The sequence below is a fragment of the Piliocolobus tephrosceles genome, chromosome 2 (genome assembly GCF_002776525.5).
Source record: "Piliocolobus tephrosceles isolate RC106 chromosome 2, ASM277652v3, whole genome shotgun sequence".
Lineage (NCBI taxonomy): Eukaryota > Metazoa > Chordata > Mammalia > Primates > Cercopithecidae > Piliocolobus > Piliocolobus tephrosceles.
This window is the reverse complement of record NC_045435.1, coordinates 6437301-6460139: the sequence shown is the minus strand read 5'-3', so window position 1 is coordinate 6460139 and position 22839 is coordinate 6437301. Positions and strand designations below refer to the sequence as shown.

The 22839-nt window shown below is 38.7% G+C and overlaps 1 protein-coding gene across 1 annotated transcript in view; it reads right to left on the bottom strand.

Annotated features, from left to right (window-relative positions):
- IMPG2 (interphotoreceptor matrix proteoglycan 2) overlaps window positions 1–22839 on the bottom strand; it is a 77868-nt gene that overhangs the window by 35701 nt on the left and 19328 nt on the right. Inside the window, exon 4 of the mRNA XM_026457039.1 lies at window positions 12507–12538. Coding sequence (XP_026312824.1) covers window positions 12507–12538 — 32 coding nt within the window. The remainder of the gene's footprint in view (window positions 1–12506; window positions 12539–22839) is intronic.

The following is a 22839-nucleotide window of genomic DNA, read 5'->3' as shown; positions in this document are numbered from 1 at the left end:
TCATTTCATAGATGAAAGAAATAAGGTCCAAACAGGTAAAGCAACTTTACCAGGCTCACACAAAACTTCGTAACTGTATCCAGTTCTCTTTCAATAATAACAGCAAGAATAATTACAACTAAATTTACTGAACCCTTATCATGTGTCATACACTGCCAAGTGCTTTATTTACGTTAACTAACTTAATTCTGGCAACCACCTTAAGAAGGAGATCCTATTCCCATTTAGACTGATGAGGAAACTAATGCTAGAAGAGGTTAAGATTTGCTCAGGGTCACACAGCTAAGCCAATGGAGGAGCTGTGATGTAAAATAAGGCCCACTGGATGCCAGAAACCTCACTCTTACTCACCTCAAGTCACTTCTTCACAACATGGCCCTTACATGATCCCTACTCTTTAGAAGAGTTTCACTTGGCCTTCATGATACTGGCCTATAAAAACCAAATGAGCTAAAAGCCAATGTGTAAGGTCCCAGAAAGAGGAAGGGGAACCTGGTTACAGTTGGAGACCTATGGAGAGAAACCAGATATAAGGATCACAGTAAGGCAAAGGTAGGAAAGCACAGCACAGCAACTAGAATAGGATGTTGGGATGAGGTAGCAGAGAAACCGGACTTCACCTGGGGTGAGTCAAATTGTCCCCGACATCAAATCAAATTTAAGTTAATTCTCTAACTAAGCAAGCTTTTAGAATGGAGAAGTTTGATTACTTCAGTTGAACTAGATTTCACCTTGCTAAATTCAAAATAACATTATTTTAATAGTGATAAGTAGGAAACTCTCAGTCATTTAAATCACTTGCCTACACTCCAACTCTTAATCCCTCATCCACCCACTCTCCTTTCGAGAGACAGTAAAGAACACTTAACAACAAGAAACCTTTTACATGTTTTCATTAAGTATTCCTCCTGCAGAGATCCTTTAAAATGTCACTCACAACAGCACTGGAACACAGAGGTGTCTTGAGTTTGGAAAGAGAAATACTACTTCATTTCTAAGTCAAATCACAAAGTGGAAGCTGTTCAGCTAAGATCTTTAGCTTAATAATTACAACATACGACCCCTTACTATCTCCTTTCCTCAGTTCATCCAGCACGTTACTCATTCTTCACCACTACTACCCAATCATGTCAATGGAATTCAGGTGGGATTGTGTCAAAAGATGCTCACAGCCGCATAGAACACACATTTAAAGACATTGTAAAACAAGCCAGGCACAGGTTCGTATGCAGATTCCTACTCCCCTTGATGACCTTCTATACTTTGCTTTGCTCTTGAATATGTTACTATAATCACATGTGACAGCAAAAGAATTCAAAGAAAGGAGTTAAGAAACCTGAGTGCTAGTTCTAGATGTATCATTAACTTTGTGTATGATTTAGGGAAATACCTTAGTTGCTCTGGGCCTCAAGAACTTAACCTTTAAAACAAGAACACCTCCATGTCTTCCTATTTCATGAAGGTGTTAACAAAAACTAATATTATATGCAGAAGCATCATAAAAAGTATGAAATGCTAAACAAATATAAAACAGGGGTTAATAGGATAGTGACATATGTCATCCCAAACAGAATAAAACATTTGCTGAAAAAAATATATATAGGCCGGGCGCAGTGGCTCACACCTGTAATCTCAGCACTTTGGAAGGCCAAGGTGGGCGGATCACCTGAAGTCAGGAGTTCAAGACCAGCCTGGCCAACATGGTGAAAACCCATCTCTACTAAAAAACATACAAAAATTAGCCAGGCATGGTAGCACGTGCCTGTAATCTCAGCTACTCAGGACGCTGAGGCAGGAGAATCACTTGAACCTGGGAGGCGGAGGTTGCAGTGGGCCGAGATCAGACCACTGCACTCCAGCCTGGGTGACACAGTAAGACTCTGTTGCAAAAATATATATATATATATATATATATATATGTGTGTGTGTGTGTGTGTGTGTGTGTGTGTGTGTGTGTGTGTATACATATATTTGGCTTTGTGATTCATGATGGGTATTTTCAACTACAATTCTCAACTACAAATGTAAATCAATTGAGACACACACACAATCCCAGAGAGCAGTCGTTATGCTGAGAATATCACCAGAGACCTGATAATAGACTTGGGTGATTAGGCAAAAATTCTGTTATTAATTTAACAAATATTTAGTAAGCACATATCCTAGGCTGAGCCTTGCACTGGTTATTGAGGATGTAACCGTAAAACCAGATGGCAGGAGTTTAAGCAGAGACTGGAGCTAAGTGGATGTTCTTTCAAGATGTCTGGCTATAATGGAGATAAATGCAGTCTTTTAAAAAAATACGTAACATGAGAGGGACTTGAGCATGTTTAAATACTAATGGGAAAGAGTCAGTAAAGAAGGAAGTTGGAGACTCAGAAGAAAGAGAGAAACAATGACAAGCAGAGGTTTCTAAGAGGAAAGACAGAATGTAAGGTCCTGAATACAGGCAGAAAATTTTCTTTTTAAGAGTTGGCAACTGATAGCAGAGACATTTAAAATAGTATATAGCAGAGTATTTGGTGCAAGACACACATTAGCAGATGTGTTAGAGTTTGCATAGAGGTCTGCAATTTAAATTACAGAGAACTGTGATTGGCAGAATACTAGCCTCCCAAAGAGGTCCATGTCTTAATCCCCAGAGAGGGGAATTAAGGTTGCAAGTAGAATTAAGCTTGCTAATCGGCAGATCTTAAAATAGGCAGAGTATCCTGGGTTATCCAGTAGGCTCCATGTAATCCCAGGAACCCTTTCATGTGGAAGAGGGAGACAGAAGAAAGTCAGAGTGACGGAATGTGAGAGAGACTGCACTGGCCATTGCTGGCTTTGAAGATGGAAGGGGGCCATGAGCCAAGAAATGTGGGTGGTCTGTAGAAGCTAGAAAAAGCAAGAAAACAGATTCTCCCCTACAGCTTCTAAAAAGGAACACAGCCCTGCTAATACTTTGAGACCCAGAAGAGGCTTCTGAACTACAGAACTATAAGATAATAAATCTACGTTGTTTTAAACTGCCAAGGTTAGACTAATTAGTTAAAGCAGCAGGAGAAAACAAATACAAGAATCTCTTTACACAGAGAATACAAAAATAATCTCAAAAAATTATAAAAATAAATTTGAATAGTGGAAACAGGAGTTAATGGAGTAGTGACATATGTCATCCCAAAGAGAATAAAATATTTGCTGAAAAAAATATATATATTTGGTTTTGTGGTCCATGGAAATCATGGGCAAATAAGGATTTTAATGGATAGCAGTAATATTCAATTGGAGAAAGATAGGCTGAGTAAATTCTTAGGCCACTCCTATGGTATCACTCCCAATGTGAGCTAGCCCCATGTCACCCCCTTCAGCATCTCCCATAGTCGGCAGTCTCTACCCCACTTCAACCTGGTCTGCCCTAGTTTCAGGCAGAATACACATTTTTTAATTTTCAAAATTCACTTATATTTTTGTTCATATGTATTGTTATTTCTTTATATGCCTTATTTTCTAAGAATAGTGAATATCTGGTGTCCTCTATTAGACCTAGTACAGGCAGTGACTTATCAGTAGAGATACAGGATACATACAGTCAGCTCTGCTATGCTATTTATTTGTGAATCTGTTTCAACATGATTAATATATTAAGAGACAGTTGAGTATAATGCAGATTTCTCCTTTACCTATACTCAATTTCACTGTGAGAAATGCTAGATGAATAAACAAAACTGCACCCAGGGGAAGAGAGGCCACATAGGAATACACCAAGCACTCTCATGCCCGACGCTTCAGACACCTTCCAGCTACCTCAGTTCACCCAGGAGTTATGAACCACACCCACCCTCATATGGTGTTATAACTTTCCGTTCTTCTTCAGATAATTCTCCTTCCATCATTTTGCAATAATTTATAAGCTACAATCTTTCCGATGTCCAATTTTACGAACAAATGTCAGAAATTCATCAAGGTTAAGTGACATATTTATTATGGTATTTGTGTATTTCTTAACCACATGGGACATGTAAACTGTGCCACCATTTTTATTAGGTTCCTTTTTTGTTTGTTTCTGAGATGGAGTCTCACTCTGTTGTTGCCCAGGCTGGAGTGCAGTGGCACAATCTTGGCTCATTGCAACCTCCGCCTCTCGGGTTCAAGCTATTCTCCTGCCTTAGCCTCCCGAGCAGCCAGGATTACAGGTGTATGCCACTATGCCTGGCTAATTTTTTTTGTATTTTTATAGAGACGGGGTTTCACCATGTTGGCCAGGCTGGTCTTGAACTCCTGATCTCAAGTAATCTGCCTGCCTCAGCCTTCCAAAGTGCTGGGATTACAGGTGTGAGCCACCATGCCAACCACTAGGTTCCTTTTTTTAAAAAAAATGTATTGTTGACAAAGTCTCTGGGTATTGTGCCCCTAACTTTATTATTCCCATTACCCCTGTAGTTTTTATCACATGATTTTCAATGATTTTTAGGAAATAATATATCATTTTATAGTAGAATAACTATATGATGAAGGTGTTTTGTTTTCATTGAAAGTTTTTGAATAAACCCCATAAGTTTGTTTGTTCTAAGACTCTTTCCAACGTGGTACACACATGCAGAGTATACAGTAGATTGCCAGAAGCCATAGAGTAGACTTGGCTCCATTTCTAAAGCTTCTATTTTGTGTGATATTTGAGGAAATAAATCAATTCATATAAAATACATACTGATACACTACATAGCAGAATACAAAAGAGTGCATGAAGTCTTAAGAAAAGAAAAGGAAGTTTGGATTTGCAAAAACAAACCAAAAAAATCTCCGAGCTATACTGCCCATATTTTCTGCCATTGAGGACTTTGGGAGAAAAGTTTGATAAACATTGTTCTAAGCAAATGTTAAAATCCCCTTAGCTGACAAATATATAGACTAATAAGAAAAATAAAAAATCACTCTGGCTGCTGTGTTGAAAATGTACTGTAGTTGGGAAAGGGTTACACGTGTTAAGAAGCTATTATAAAAATAAAAGATGCTGGTGGCTCAGACTAGGGTGGTGGCAGTGAAGATGGTGAAAAGTGGTCAGATTCGAGATATATTTTGAATCTACAGGCAACAGAATTTCTTGATGGATTGGATGTGAGGTGTGGAAGAAATGGAAATATAAAGCATGATCACAAAGTTTTGGTCTGCAATGACAGACATGATAAAGTTGCCACCAATAGAAAAGCAGAGTTAATTGGGTTGGGGGCATGGGAGAACCAGGAGTTCAGTTGTGGATGTGTTGAGTTTGAAATGTCTACTTGACATTCACATAGAGATGGCATCATAAATATGAGTTGTCCTCTATCTTCTCAGTTTATAGATAAAAAACATTGCATCAGATTGTTTGAGTCATTTATCCAAAATCAAAGTAGCCAGGTAGAAGCAAAAAGAAAAGGTCTCTTGACTCCCAGTCCAGTGCTATTCTTAGTAAATCTTCCAAGAGAGTAGAGAACTTTCCATTAAAAGAGACTCATTGTTTTAATGAATCCAGTGAATCAATATTTGTATAGGTAAACAAATTCTAATATTCAAGAAACTAAATCAAGATCTATTTATCAATATAAACAACAAAACTACACCGAAATTATTTGAATGGCAAAAGAAGAATGCATAAATATCTTGGGTAGGCATTAAACAAATTCATGTATATTTAGGACAGACTCAAAATCTGTGCCTAGCACTTTCTAAAAGAAGTGATATTCCTTGTCCTAGCTGTGCACACAGGATTTCAATGCCCTTCCAATGCCATCTGCGTACTGTAGTTACCATTATCTCCTGGAGCACAAGTTTGAGAGGGCCAGAGTCAGAGAAGGCTTAATGTTTGTCTCTATGTCTGAGATATTTCATAATTTAACCTTTTTTCAAAGAAATAAAACTGTAAAAAAAATAACCATTACTGAATTCTTGCTTTCTAATAAACCACAACCATCAAATTAGTTAATTTTCCTTTTGCTAACATTGCTAGAATGTCCCAGAGACTGTTAACTAATTTGATAGTTCCATTTTTCTGTCACTTAATGACTGGAATTATAAACAAGTCTCATTAAGTTGTGTGAACGTCAAAGAATTTCACTCTATAAAAATTTTGTAGGGTAATTGTGACAATTAAATGTAAAAAATCTTGTTAAAATGTAAAACTCTACATGTCTATAAACGCCAATGTGTAAGGGATGATGGTAGGGTTGAGGATATATCACTTAGGTCAGGGAGTGTCACCACCATCCCTCTACTGGTCCATCTTTGCCGCAAGAGTACTGCCAGTGTGCACCAAAGTGATAACCCCACACTAGGCCATATCCCTGACAGAAACACACACAGGGATCAGTACGTTCTGCCCCTGCTCTCACTGAATGTGCTACAGACACAGAAAGATGTAGACTTCCTGCTCCTCTAGGAATCCTATTCTTGATCATTTGATGCTTTCCTAAAGCCTGAGAAACAGACATTGTTCTATAAAGTGAAATGACCAAGATTTAGCACAAGTTGTTGATAAGACAAACACTAAAATTTCAATTTCTCTCCTGTCTACAGCTCTGTCTCTCTCATAGACTGCCTCTTTGCATGGACTCACAGCCAGGCCACATGGCACATATTCAATATGCTGACAACTGATGGTTTAAGAAACATTATCATGGAGAAGTCTGTCTAATATAAAGTAGCTACTTTCTAAATATTCATTTGAAGTTAGCTCCTTTGAATTTCAGCAGATAAGATTTGAAATTGGTACAAAGATCTATAGAAAAGTTCATAATATCATTTTTAATTTTGAATTTTTATAAATTTTGATAGATTTAGGGGGTACAAGTGCCATTTTGTAACATGGATACATGGTGTCGTGATGAAGTCTGGGCTTTTAGTATGTAAATTATAGCAACCATTTAAATACTTTTTTTCATTCTTCATGTTTGTCTTTCTCATTCACACATACATATGCACAACAAAGAAAACCAATTTTTTAAATCTCTGAATGATGTAAAATATTCTAATAATTTAAATATATATGCATTATAGCACAGGGGTTGAACACTGGCTTTGTGACCTTGGACAAGTCCCTTAAACTCGCTATGCCTTAATTTCCTTCTCTTTAAGAGACAGATAATATCAACACCTACCTCATTATATTGTTTAGAGGATTAAGTAAATTAATACAAGTAATAAAGTACCTAGAACAATGTCTGGACTATAACTTCTACATTAGTATTAGCTAATATTTTTAATTTTATTTAAAATGACTCTAATTAGGTGATTATTGAGTATGGTTATTCTAAACCATTTAAAAGGGCAAACATCATTGTCCATTCTTGTGAGTAAGAAGATTTCACAATATTCTAAGTAACTGCTGATATATTAGTATTTTTAGTTATTAGGCCCAGATGTAGAGTGAAATGGCATGCTTCAATATCCAATCCAGAAAACTAAATTATGGGCTGCCTCTTATAGTGGACTACCATGAAGTCTACTAGCCTAACTCTATGACAAGATAAGGAAGAAAAAGTGTCATCTCTCTATTCTTTGGCATCTTTATAATGTTTTAACATGCAAGTGCATATCAGTACTTTGAATGCTTGGAAATTGTACTGCCTCAACATTTGTAGATACGTATATTCACACTGTATGTGCATTGCATTACCAGTCTAGCTACTGATGGCATGTGCTGCATTATAGGGTAGTTCTTATGATGAAAGACTTTCTCTTCACATGGGCAGAATCATTCTATCTCTCTTTGTAAAAATTCCTCTTGGGAGTTGGGATGGTGAAGGAGAGAAAGAAGGTGTTTGTTTCCAGCTGATGCACAGAAAGATGGGACAGTTTGAATCAGCAGGCAGGAGAACCCAAGGAAATAAATGAGATGATCAATTTGGGGCAGCTCCAGAGAAAACCCATTCTGCTTTAACCAATTAACAGACTTTCATTCATTCCCCCTCCTTCTCTAATCACCTCCTAGTAGTTGTGAATGAGGTGCACTGTGATCAGGTATTTATTAGTTAATATATTATGCAAGAAATACATCTCTTACCAGGAAAAAAGCACAGATATACATTTTTCTCTTTGAATGATGAAATCCAGTAAGGTCTGAAGTTAGGTTTTCAGGAATATTGTGTTACTGTCAGGGTACAGTAACACAGAATCTATTGAAACAAAATGTACTTAGCATGTATCCGTGACTAATTAACATGGAAACATAGCCTTTGCACAGTGTGGCCATCTTGGCCACACCCAAAGCTGAATCAATCAAAAAAGTCTCATGCTCATGGATTGGAAGAATCAATGTCATTAAAATGGCCATACTGCCCAAAGCAATTTACAGATTCAATACTATTCCTATCAAACTTAGCAATGTCATTCTTCACAGAATTAGAACAAAACTACTTTAAAATTCTTGTGGAACCAAAAAAGAGCCTGAATAGCCAAAGTAATCTTAAGCAAAAAGAACAAAGCCAGAGGCATCACACTATCCAACTTCCAACTAAACTATAAGGCTACAGTAACCAAAACAGCGTGGTACTGGCACAAAAACAGACACATAGACCAATGGAACAGGATAGAAAACTCAGAAATAAAGCTACACATCTACAACCATCTGATCTTCAACAAGGCTGACAAAAACGAACAATGGAGAAAGGACTCCCCATTCAATAAATGCTGCTGGGATAACTGGCTAGCCATATGTAGAAGAAAAAAACTAGAACCCTACCTTTTATCATATACCAAAATTAACTAAAAATTGATTAAATAATTAAATGTAAGACCTCAAACTAAAAAAATTCTAGAAGAAAACTTAGAAAATATCCTTTTCGACATTGGCCTTGGCAAAGAATTTATGACCAAGCCCCCAAAAGCAATTACAACAAAAACAAAAATTGACAAGTGGGACTTCATTAAACTAAAGCGCTTTTGCACAGCAAAAGAAACTATCAACACACTAAACAGATAACCTACAGAATGGGAGAAAATATTCACAAACTAGGCATCTGACAAAAGTCTAATATCCAGAATCTATAGGGAATTTAAACAATTCAAAAAGCAAAAAACAAATAGCCCCATTAAAAAGTAGGCAAAGGACATGAACAGACACTTCTCAAAAGAAGACATATATGAGGTCAATATATGAAAAAATACTCAGCATCAGTAATACTCAGGGAAATGCAAATCAAAGCTACAATGAAATACCATCTCACACCAGTCAGAATGGCTACTAAAAAATCAGAAAATAACAGATGTTGATGAGGTTGCAGAGAAAAAGAAATGCTTATATACTATTAGTAGGAATGTAAATTAGTTCAGCCACTGTGAAAAGCAGTTTGGAGATTTCTCAAAGAACTTAAAACACAGCTGCCATTCAAACCAGCAATCCCATATCATTATATCAAAAAGACACATGCACTCACATGTTCATCACTAGCTATTCATAACAGCAAAAACATGGAATCAATCGAGGTGGCCATCAATGGTGGATTGGATAAAGGAAATATGGTACATATATACCATGGAATACTATGCAACCAGGAAAAAGAATGAACTCATGTCTTTTGCAGCAACTTGGATGGAATTGGAGGCCATAATCCTAAGTGAATTAATGTAGGAAGAGAAAGCCAAATACTGCATGTTCTCACTTATAAGGGAGGGGTAAACACTGAGCATATATGGATATAAACATGGGAATAATAGTCACTGTGGACTACTAGAGGGCAGGTGAGTGTGGGCTGAAAAACTACATATTGGGTACTCTGCTTACTACCTGGGTCCAATATACCCATGTAACAATCCTACACATGTATCCTTTATATCTAAAATAAAAGCTAAATTTTTTTAAAATTATCCTTTGGAATTGATTTCTCTTCCCTCTCTCTATGTATGGGTGTGTGTGCACATATGTACACTATGAACACAAGCATGTTTTGATATTGGTCTGATTGGTTAAACAAAGTCAACCAAAGCAATACAAACTCTACGTATTAAGATTATACTACATACACATTTGGTGCTAGTTAATGTAGAGCTTACAACAAATCCTAAAATACAGTTCATTTCCTCAAGATTGTTACCTATTAGGGTTACAAAAATGAGTAAGATCCGTTTTTTATTCATTCATTAGGATCCGGCAGAAACTTGCTAAAGGCTACATAGTAGATTTTTCAAGAAGAGTCAGGCTTTAAGTATTTTGTGCAGTTACTGATTTGTGTGCATTACTGATTTTATTCATATTTTAGATTCCTGTAAGAGTATTACTAACTTAGGTTTTTGGTTGTTGTTGTTATAATAATTAAGTGAGGTAACATATTTTACACAGTAAAAGGCAGTATTAATAGAGGTTAAAAATCAGATGCTTAAGAATCAAATAAGCTGGATTACCTTGAGTTATTTAAACTCTAATACTGTTTCTTCGTCTATCAAATAAAGATAGTAAAAGTACATAATTCAGAGGGTTCAACTCAGAGGATTAAATAAATTAATATATGTTAATATATGTTAAGTATCTGTAAGCAATCAATAAATGTTAAAATGCTACTACATGTTTGATAATGTTAGTCAGGCAACAAATATGGAAACATAATGGCTCAAGAGTACTCTGAAAAACTGTGGCTAAACCATAGAGTTTGAGAAGGAAACTGAGACAGATGAGGCTGGGCACAGGCCTAGCTGTGAAGAGCCTTCCAGGTCATGTTAATTTTGATCTTAAAAGCAACGAGGAACTATTAAATTGTCTTACAGAGGAGAGGCACATGATCAAATGTATTCTTTTGAAGATTTCTGGCCAGGGTAGAGAGGAGGGCTCAGAGGGAAGCAGAGGGACCTCTTGGCAAGCCTCTGTACCAGGAAATAAGTGTTGATTATATGAATTAGTGTAGGGACTGTGGGGTCAGAGAGAAATGGATAGAATCAAGAGATAATTACAAAATAGGAGGAGAAGAGAAGGGAGAAAGCAAGAGAAAAGAATATGGGCAACTAGATGGATGATAATGCCATTCATTCACTGATAAGAGGAACCTAGAAAGAAACAGATTTATGAGTAAATGATTGATATAGCTTCGGGCACAATGAACTTAAAGAGAGCTTAGAGAAGTTAATCAAGCCAATAGACTGTGAAAGTTGGATGAAGCAACCTCTAAGGTTCCTTCTAGTTCTATCATTACAACTATAGATTTACTGATCCACTGTCTGTTGCAGTGGCAATCACAAGGAATCTCAGCTCTGCCTCTCTGTGGTGAAGAAACCACACACAGCCAGGCATAGTGGCTCATGCCTGCAGTCAATCCCAACACTTTGGGAGGCTGAGACGGGCCAATTGCTTGAGCCCAGGAGATCAAAAGCAGCCTGGGCAACATAGCAAAACCCTGTCTCTACAAAAAATACAAAAAAAATTAGCTGGGCATGATGGTTTGTGCCTGTAGTCCCAACTACTTGGGCAGCAGAAGTGGAGGATCACTTAAGCCTGGGAGCTTGAGGCTGCAGTGAGCTGTGATCATGCCACTGCACTCCAGCCTAGGTGACAGATCAAGACCCTGTCTCTAAATAAATAAATATAAAAATTAAAACAGAATAAACTACACCCAAGAGACCACATGATCCCATATTTAAGTAAATGCTTAATCATCCCACACCCTGGTATAGACTCAGTGCCATTAGCTGTATGAATAAGACCACACAGAGTCCTACTTCTTTCCTATTTACTTGTGTTTGATTTGAAACCTGGATACACCCCACTACCACCCACATATATATTCCATTTATGGTTTTGCCCTGACTCTGATGCCCAGGTTGGATCTCTGGACACTGACTCACCTACTTGGTTTTTCAATCTGTCCCTCCCTCTAATTTGAGGCAAAATTCTGGACTGTGACCTGGATTGCATGCTCTAGTGGTACTTTCCTACATAACCACCCACATGCTATTACAATTTAGATACTCTGATGATGAATAGAATTGGAAAGCTTTAGCCCCTATAGGCTCAAAATCCCTTACCTTCTGTGATCTTCTTTGTACTGATACTTCCCAGAAGCCAGAAATTACCTTAGCCCCAAGCCCATGGTGAACAGAGTCAGGAATCAAAATATTGATAGATTCATCAAGGTTATGCTACTGCTAAGTTTCAAGAACATAATCTTCAATAGTCAATAAATTGATCCATAGCACCACCCATCATTTAATAAACTATCCTCCACTGTGGTGTACCATTTCAGAACAATTTCATCATTAGCCTTTAAACCTCGACAATAATAGGTCATTCCATATAAGCCATAAATCTGTTTTCTTATCTAAGAGAGGAGCAAGTTTGCCTCATAATAAGGTCAGACAGCAAATGCGCACAGTGGCTGTGGTGACGGTCTGGAAATAAAGGTGGCTTGGGAATGAGGAAAAATATTTGGGACTTATCCACAGGCCTGGTCATTGCAAACTGGCAAGAAAATAGAAAGGCACCGTTAAATTTGGGGTGAGTCTTGAATTAGGTTACGACACATCTGTGTTGCCAAACATGAATTTTGGGAAAAAGAGACACTCACCTGCTTACAGTTTCCTTTGCATAAGTCAGTTTCTAAGGAAAACAAGGACATAAAAACAACTCAGTTAACAACAGTTATTAAGGAATAAATAAAACTTATTCCATAGAGACCACTACTGCCCTAACATGGTAGAATCCATGTTACTATTCTCTATGGTTAGACAAGTGATTAAAACAGGTACTAATGATACCAAGTTTGTTTTGCGACTATAGCAACACCCTGAAGTTCAGTCTGTTTATATGCACAAAAGTTCCTATGCTCTTTCTTAATGGGCACAAATAACAGACTTGATCTGCCAATCATTTTATAAAGGTATCAAAGTTATAGATTTGCAGAGTTTTACATAAACCTGCCATGGACTTAGAATCAACGAATTTTTTATCTGATGTATTTATAGTATTTCTCATCCTAGAACAATGTAAACGTGGACAAAATAATAGATCAATTTGTTTCTACAGAATTCAGACAAAAAAGACATATCATACCAATAATTGGATTATTCTCCAGGGGCATTCTAAAGCAAATTGTCTGCAAGTTTCCCCTAAATTAGGATTGTTATTTTGAGATCAATATGATAGAAGGAATAGTGACTTGGAATCAGGAGGCCTAGTTTCAAGTTCCAGTTTCCCCTCCTTAACTATATAGGAAAATCCCAAAATCTCTCTGGTGCCGGGCCTCAATTTCCTCATCGGTAAAACAGAGAGACTGTTACTCTAAATACCTCTCATTGCATTTAGAAATGACTCACTGCTCTTCCTGCTCTACAGACTCTCCCAGAATAATCTCAGCCACTCTCATGGTTTCAATTATAGGCATACCTCCGATATATTACAGGTTTGGTTCCAGACCACATAAAAGCTCAATGAAGCAAATATCACAGTAAAGCAAATCACATATTTTTTTGTTTCCTAGTGCATATAAAAGTTATGTTTACATTATACTGTAGTCTATTAAAAGTGCAATAACATCACATCTAAAAAAAGGTATATACCTTAATTTTAAAATACTTCATTGCTAAAAAATGCTAACAATACTCTGAGCCTTCAGCAAGTCATCATCTTTCTGCTTCTGGAGGGTCTTGCCACCCAGCTGATGGCTGCTGACTAATCAGAATGGTGGCTGCTGATGATTGAGGGAACGGTGGCAGTTTCATAAAAATAGGACAACAATGAATTTGGCCCCATCAATTGATTTTTTCTTTCACAAAAGATTTCCCTGTAATATATAATGCTATTGGTAACATTTTATCTAAAACTTCTCTTAAAATTGGAGTCAATCGTTTCAAATCCTGTCACATCTTCATCAACTGAGTTTATGTAATATTCTAAATCCTTTACTGTCATTTCAATAGTGTTCCCAGCATCTTTACCAGAAGTAGATTCCACTTGAAGAAACAACTTTCTTTGTTCATTCATAAGAAGAAATTTCTTATTCATTCAAGTATTATTATGAGATTGTAGCAATTTAGTCTCATCTTCAGGCTGTACTTCTAAGTCTAGTTCTCTTGCTATTTCCACCACATCTGTGGTTACTTCCTCTAATGAAGTCTTGAGCCCCTCCAAGTCATCCATATTAATGTTGGTATTTTGACCTCACCTATTGAGTCATGAATGTTGTGAGTGCCATCTAGATGGTAAATCCTTTCCAGAAGATTTTCAGTTCACTTTGCCTAGATCCATCAAAGAAATCACTATCTATGGCAGCTGTATGAAAAGTATTTCTAAAATCACAACACTTAAAAGTTGAAATTACTCCTTACTCCATGGGCTGCAGAATAAATATTGTATTGGCAGGCACAAAAACAACATTATTCTCCTTGTACATCCCCATCAGAGCTCTTGGGTGGCTACATGTGTTGCCCATAAGCAGTAATACTTGAAAAAAACAATTCTGAGCAGTAGGTTTCAAAGATGGGCTTAAAAGATTTGGTAAACCATACTGTAAACAGATGTGGTGCCATCAGACTTTTTTGTTCCATTTATAGAGCATAAGTAGAGTAGATTTAGCATATTTCTTAAGGGCCCTGGGATTTTTGGCACGGTAAATAAGCATTGCCTCAAGCCTGTAATCCCAGCACTTTGGGAGGCCGAGACGGGCGGATCACGAGGTCAGGAGATCGAGACTATACTGGCTAACACGGTGAAACCCCGTCTCTACTAAAAAAAGAAACACAAAAAACTAGCCGGGCGAGGTGGCGGGCGCCTGTAGTCCCAGCTACTCGGGAGGCTGAGGCAGGAGAATGGCGTAAACCCGGGAGGCGGAGCTTGCAGTGAGCTGAGATCCGGCCACTGCACTCCAGCCTGGGCGACGGAGCGAGACTCCGTCTCAAAAAAAATAAAAATAAAAATAAAAAAAGCATTGCCTTCCAACTTACGTCTCTAACTGCATTATCCCATAACAAGAAATTCAGCCTGTCCTTCGTTGAAGCCAGATATTGATTTCTCTCTCGCTATTTAAGTTCTAGATGGCATCTTTGTCCAGTAGAAAGCTGCTTCGTCTACATTAAAAATCTGTCGTTCCATGTAGCCACCTTCATAAATTATCTTAGCTAGATCTTCTAGACAACTTGCTACAGCTTCTGCATCAGCACTTGCTTATGTTATGAAGATAACTTCTTTTCTTAACTACATAAACCAGCCTCTGCTATCTTCCAACTATTCTTCTGAAGCTTCCTTGCCTCTCTCAGCCTTCACAGAATTGAAAAGAGTGAGGCCTTGCTCTGGATCTGGCTTTGGTTAAGGGAATGTTACGGCTACTCTGATCTTCCACTCTGACCACTAACACTTTCTCTGTATCAGCAAGAAGGCTGTTTTGCTTACTTATCACTCATTTGCTCACTGGAATAGCACTTTTAATTTATTTTTTAAATTTATTTATTTACTCTTACTTTAAGTTCCAGGATACAAGTGTAGAATGTGTAGGTTTGTTACATAGGTATACATGTGCCATGGTGGTTTGCTGCACCTATCAGCCCATCATATAGTTTTTAAGCCCCACATGCATTAGCTATTTGTCCTAATGCTCTCCCTCCCCTTGGCCCCCACCCCCCAGCTAGCCCTGGTTTATGTTGTTCCCCTTCCTTTGTCCATGTGTTCTCACTATTCAACTCCCACTTATCAATGAGAACATGTGGTGTTTTGTTTTCTGTTCCTGGGTTAGTTTGCTGAGAATGATGGCTTCCAGCTTCATCCATGTCCCTGTAAAGGATATGATCTCATTCCTTTTTATGGCTGCATAGTATTCCATGGTATATATGTACCACATTTTCTTCATTCAGTCTATCATTGATGGGCATTTGGGTAGGTTCCATGTCTTTTTATTGTAAATAGTGCTGCAATAAACATACATGTACATGTGTCTGTATAGTAGAATGATTTATATTCCTTTGGGTATATAGCCAGTAATGGGATTGCTGGGTCAAAAAGCTAGTTCAAAATAGTTGAAGTAACTTTCATTCCTACCAGCAGTGTAAAAGCAATCCTATTTCTCAACAGCCTCGCCAGAATCTATTGTTTCTTGACTTCTTAATAATCACCATTCTGACTGGTGAGAGATGGTATGTCATTTTGGTTCTGATTTGCTTTTCTCAAATGACCAGTGATGATGAGCTTTTTTTCATATGTTTGTTGGCTGTATAAATGTCTTCTTTTCAGAAATGCTGTTACATCCTATGCCCACTTTTTGATGGGGGTTTTTTCTTGTAAACTTAAATTCCTTGTAGATTCTAGATATTAGACCTTTGTCAGATGGGTAGATTGTAAAATTTTCTCACATTCTGTAGGTTGCCTCTTCACTCTGATGAGAGTTTCTTTTGCTGTGCAGGAGTTTTTTAGTTTAATTAGATCCCATTTGTCAATTTTGACTTTTGTTGTTACTGCTTTTGGCATTTTCGTCAGGAAGTCTTTGCCCATGCCTATATCCTGAATGGTATTGCCTAGGTTTTCTTCTAGGGTTTTTATGATTTTGGGTTTTACATTTAAGTTTTTAATCTATCTTGAGTTAATTTTTGTATAAGGTGTAAGGAAGTTGTCCACTTTCAGTTTTCTGCATATGGCTAACCAGTTTTCCCAATACCACTTATTAAATAGGGAATTCTTTCCCCAGCTTGTTTTTGTCAGGTTTGTCAAAGATGAGATGGTTGTAGATATATGGTGTTATTTCTGAGGTCTCTGTTCTGTTCCATTGGTCTATATGTCTGTTTTGGCACCAGTACCATGCTGTTCTGGTTACTGTAGCCTTGCAATCTAGTTTGAAGTCAGGTAGCATGATGCCTCCAGCTTTGCTGTTTTTGCTTAGGATTGTCTTAGCTATACAGGCCCTTTTTAGTAGTTTTTTCTAATTCTGTGAAGAATGTCAATGGTAGTTTGATGGGAATAGCATTGAGTCTATAAATTACTTTGGGCAATATGGCCATTTTCACAATATTGTATCTTCCTATTCATAAAGATGGAATGTTTTTTCATTTGTTTGTGTCTTCTCTTATTTCCTCGAGCAGTGAGTGGTTTGTAGTTCTCCCTGAAGAGGTTCTTTGTATACCTTGTTAGCTGTATTCCTAGATATTTTATTCTTTTTGTAGCAATTGTGATGGGAGTTCATTCATAATTTGGCTCTCTGCTTGTCTATAACTGGTGTATAGGAATGCGTGTGTATTTTGCACATTGATTTTGTATCCTGAGACTTTGCTGAAGTTGCTTATCAGCTTAAGGAGTTTTGTGGCTGAGACAATGGGGTTTTCTAGATATAGAACCATGTTGTCTGCAATCAGAGTCAATTTGACTTCCTCTCTTCCTGCTTGAATACATTTCTTTCTCTTGCCTGATTGCCTTGGCCAGAAATTCCAATATTATGTTGAAAAGGAGTAGTGAGAGAGGGCATGCTTGTCTTGTGCCAGTTTTCAAAGGGAATGTTTCCAGCTTTTGCCCATTCGGTATGATATTGGGTGTGGGTTTTTGTCATAAATAGCTCTTATTATTTTGAGATATGTTCCATCAATACCTAGTTTGTTGAGAGTTTTTAACATGAGAGGCTGTTGGATTTTGTCAAAGGCCTTTTCTGCATCTATTGAGATGATTGTGGTTCTGTTTATGTGATGGATTACATTTATTGATTTGCGTATGTTGGACCAGCCTTGCATCCCAGGGATGAAGCCAACTTGATTGTGCTATATAAGCTTTTTGATGTACTGCTGGATTGGGTTTGCCAGTATTTTATTGAGGATTTTAGCATCAATGTTCATCAGGCATATTGGCCTGAAGTTTTCTTTTTTTGTTGTGCACCTGCCAGGTTTTGGTATCAGGATGATGCTGGCCTCATAAAATGGGTTAGGGAGGAGTCCTTCCTTTTCAATTGTTTGCAATAGTTTCAGAAGGAATGGTACCAGCTCCTCTTCATATCTCTGGTAGAGTTCGGCTGTGAATCCATCTGGTCCCAGGTTTTCTTTTGTTTGGTTGGTTGGTTGGTTGGTTTTGTTTTGTTTTTGTTGGTAGACTATTAATTACTGCATCAATTTCAGAACTTGTTATTGGTCTATTCAGGGATTCTGAATCTATTCAGGACTTCTTCCTGATTTAGTCTGGGGAGGATTTATGTGCCCAGGAATTCATCCATGTCTTTGAGATTTTCTAGTTTATTTGCATAGAGGTGTTTATAGTATTCTCTGATGGCAGTTTTTAATTCTGTGGGATCAATGGTGATATCCCCTTTATCATTATTTATTGTGTCTATTTGAGTCTTCTCTCTTTTCTTCTTTATTAGGATAGCTAGCAGTCAATCTATTTTGTTAATTTTTTCAGAAAACCAGCTCCTGGATTCATTGATTTTTTTTTTTTTTTTTTTTTTTTGGAGGATTTGTCATGTCTCTGTCTCCTTCAATTCTGCTCTGATCTTAGTTATTTCTTGTCTTCTGCTAGCTTTTGATTAGTTTCCACTTGCCTCTCTGGCTGTTTAATTGTGATGTTAGCATGTCGATTTTAGGTCTTTCCTGCTTTCTCTTGTGGGCATTTAGTGCTATAAATTTCCCTCTTAACACTGCTTCTGGTACATTGTGTCTTTGTTCTCATTGGTTTCAAAGAACTTCTTGATTTCTGCCTTAATTTTGTTACTTACCCAGGAGTCATTCAGGAGCAGGTTGTTTAATTTCCATGTAATTGTGTGGTTTTGAGTGAGTTTCCTAATCCTGAGTTCTAACAGGATTGCACTGTGGTCTGTGAGACTGTTTGTTATGATTTCGGTCCTTTTACATTTGTTGAGGAGTGTTTTACTTCCAGTTATGTGGTCAATTTTAGAGTAAGTGCCATGTGGCACTTAGAGAATGTGTATTCTGTTGATTTGGAGTGGAGAGTTCTGTAGATGACTGTTAGGTCCACTTGATCCCAAGCTGAATTCAAGTCCTGAATATCCTTGTTAATTTTCTGTCTTGTTGATCTGTCTAACATGACAGCAGAGTGTTAAAGTCTCCCATTGTTACTGTGTGGGAATCTAAGTCTTTTTGTGGGCATTTAAGAACTTGTTTCATGAGTTTGGGTGCTCCTGTATTGGGTGCATATATATTCAGGATAGTTAGCTCTTCTTTTTGAATTGGTCCCTTTACTATTATGTAATGCCCTTCTTTGTCTTTTTTTATCTTTGTTGGCTTAAAGTCTGTTTTGTCAGAGACTAGGATTGCAACCCCTGCTTTTTTTTTTTTTTTTTTTCTTTTCCTTTCCATTTGCTTGGTAAATTTTCCATCACTTTATTTTGAGCCTGTGTGTGTCTTTGCATGTCAGGTGGGTCTCCTGAATACAGGACACCAGTGAGTCTTGACTCTTTATCCAATTTGCCAATCTGTGTCTTTTAATTAGGGCATTTATTCCATTTACATTTAAGGTTAATATTGTTATATGTGAATTTGATTATGTCATCATGATGCTAGTTGGTTATTTTTGCACACTAGTTGACGCAGTTTCCTCACAGTGTCTTCAGTCTTTGTATTTTGGTGTGTTTCTGCAGTGACTGGTACCAGTTTTCCCTTTCCATATTCAGTGCTTCCTTCAGGAGCTCTTGCAAGGCAGGCCTGATGGTGATGAAATCTCTCAGCATTTGCTTGTCTGGAAAGGATTTTATTTCTCCTTCACTTAAGAAGCTTAGTTTGGCTGAACATGAAATTCTGGGTTGAAAATTCTTTTATTTAAGAATGTTGAATATTGGCCCCCACTCTCTTCTGGCTTGTAGGGTTTCTGCTGAGAGGTCCACTGTTAGTCTGATGTGCTTCCCCTCTGTTGGCAACCCTACCTTTCTTTCTGGCTGCCTCTAACATTTTTTTCTTCATTTCAACCTTAGAGAAGCTGATGATTATGTGTCTTGGGGTTGATCTTCTCATGCAGTATCGTAGAGTGTTCTCTGTATTTCCTGAATTTGCATGTTGACCTGTCTTGCTAGGTTGGGGAAGTTCTCCTGGATAATATCCTGAAGTATGTTTTGCAACTTGGTCCTTTCTCCCTGTCTTTTTCAGGTACTCCACTCATCATAGGTTCGGTCTTTTTACATAGTCCCATATTTCTCAGAGGTTCTGTTTGTTCCTTTTCATTCTTTTTTTCTAATCTTGTCTGCATGCCTTATTTCAGCAAAATGGTCTTCAAACTCTAATACCCTTTCTTCCACTTGGTCGATTTGGCTATTGATACTTGCGTACTTTTCATGAAGTTCTCATGCTGTGTTTTTGAGCTCCATCAGGTCATTTACATACCTCTCTCAACTTGTTATTCTAGTTAGCAGCTCCTGTAACATTTTATCAAGGTTCTTAGCTTGTTTGTATTGGGTTAGAACATGCTCCTTTAGCTCCGCAGTGTTTGTTATTACCCACCTTCTGAAGCCTAATTCTGTCAATTCATCCATCTTATCCTCCATCCAGTTCTGCATCCTTGCTGGAGAGGCACTGCAATCATTTGGAGGAAAAGAAGCACTCTGGCCTTTTGGGTTTTCAACTTTTTTTTGTTGATTCTTTCTCATCTTCATAAGTTTGTCTAGTATCAATCCTTGAGGCTGCTGACCCTTGGATTGGGTTTTTGTAGGGAATTTTTTGTTGTTGATGCTGTTGTTGTTTTCTGTTTGTTTGTTTTTCTTGCAATGGTCAGGTCCCTCTTCTGCAGGGCTGCTGCGGTTTGCTAGGGGTTCACTTCAGGCCCTCTTCATCTGATTCACTCCCAAGCCTGGAGATGTCACTCGAGGAGACTGGAGAACAGCAAAGATGGGTGCCTGCTCCTTCCTCTGTGATATCTGACCTCAAGGGGCACCAACCTGATGCCAGTAGAAATACCCCTGTATAGAGTGTCTGACAACCCCTATACATGAGACACTGTGAAGAAACTGCGTTAGAGGGTCTCACCCAGTTGAGTAGCATAGGGAACAGGACCCACTTAACAAAGCACTTTGACTGTCCCTTGGTGGAGGGAGTGTGTTTCACTGTGGGAAAACTCACTCATCTGGGCTGCCCAGATTCCTCAGAACTACCAGGAGGGAAGGCTAAGGTCTGACAGTCCACGGAGACTGTGGCCACCCCTCCCCCTAGAGGCTCAGGCCCAGGGAGATTAGAGTCTGTCCCTAAGCCCCTGGATGGAGTTGTTGGAGTTCCTGCAGGGAGGCCCCGCCCAGTGAGGAGGGAGGTGTCTGGGTCCGGCCTGAAGAGGCGCTTTATCTGCAGTCTGCCACAGCCAGTGTGTTGGGCTGTGGGGGATACTTCTTGGGACAAAGCAGTCCAGCCTCCCTGGCTCCAGCAGAGGAAAGACATGGCCTGGAGCTATAGAGATGGCTGCTACCCTTCCCCCGCCTGGGAGCTTAGTGTGTTAGGCAGCTATCAGTCCCTTTGTTGGCCATAGCCCCTCCTGCAAGGAGCTCAAAGGGCTTAGACAGCAGGCAGCCGCAGCTGTGGTGCTGGTTGCCCCTCCTGCTGGGAGCTCCACAGGCTTAAGCAGATTCTAGCTTAGTGGCTGTTGAAAATCTGCTGGGTTCTGTGGTTGGGACCCTAGGCCCCCGGTGGTGTGGGCTCACAAGTGAGATCTTCTGATCCGTGAGTTGCACAGTTCCATGGAAAAAGCACGTTTTCCCAGGCTGGGTAGCAGGCTCACTCACTGCCTCCCTTGGCTGGGGGCCGCGGCACCACACTGCTCTTCCTCTCTGTGTGTCATGCCAGCTGCCTGGTCAGTTCTGATGACAGAACCTGGATACCTCGGCTGCCAGTGCAGGATTCACATGCTGTTATGGTTCTTTTAGATGGGAGCCACAGATTGCTACTGCTTCTAGTTGGCCATCTTGGTCCCGACCCCCACTTTTAATTTCTTTCAAGAACTTTTCCTTTGCATTCACAACTTAGCTAACTGTTTGGTGCGAGAGACCTAGCTTAAGGCCTATCTCAGCTTTTGACATACTTTCCTCACTATGCTTCATCATTTCTAGCTTCTGATTTAAAGTGAGAGACATGCTATTCTTTTTACTTGAACACTTAGAAGCCATTGGCCTGATCTCAGTATTGCTGTATCTTGGGGAACAGGGAGGCCTGAGGAGACGGAAAGAGACCAAGGAACAGTCAGTGGGTAGAGTAGCTGAAATACAAACAACATTTATCGATTAAACTTGTTGTCTTCCATGGATATTGATCATGGCACTCCGGAACCATTACAATAGTAATTGTGATTGTAATAATCAAAGATCACTGATCACAGATCACATAAGAGATAAAATAATTTTTTAAAGTTTCAAATAATTTGAGAATTACCAAAATGTGAGACAGAGATACAAACTGAGCACATGCTGTTGGACAAATGTCGCCAACAGTCTTGCTTGGCACAGAGTTGTCATAAACCTTTGATCTGTAAAACACTGCAGTATCTGTGAAGCACAATAAAGGGCAGCACAATAAAACGAGGTATGCCTGCGATAAGTCCAAAATGGTGATTCCTATAGCAACACTGACATCCCAAACCCCTATCCTTGGCTTCATACCTAAATATCAAGCAATTCACATTTCACACAGGTGGTTCCAATGAACACATCAAAAGTGAACTCATTCTCCCTGCCACATCTACAAAGCTGCTTCTTTGCCCCAGTTATTGGTTTAGTTACCCAAGCTAGAAAGTGGAAGGCTTCCTGGGCCATTCCTTCACCCTGTCTCAACCCATCAGCGTCCTGCTAATTTTGTTCCTATTTACATCTCTCAAGTTCCCTTTGTCTATCTCATGGTCTGGTTGGTATCCTTATCCTCCTTGGCCTGGAGTACTGAAGCAACACCCTACCTTGTCTCTCTGCTCCAGTTTTATCTCCTATAATCCATCCTATGCTATGTAGAAACCATAACGACCTT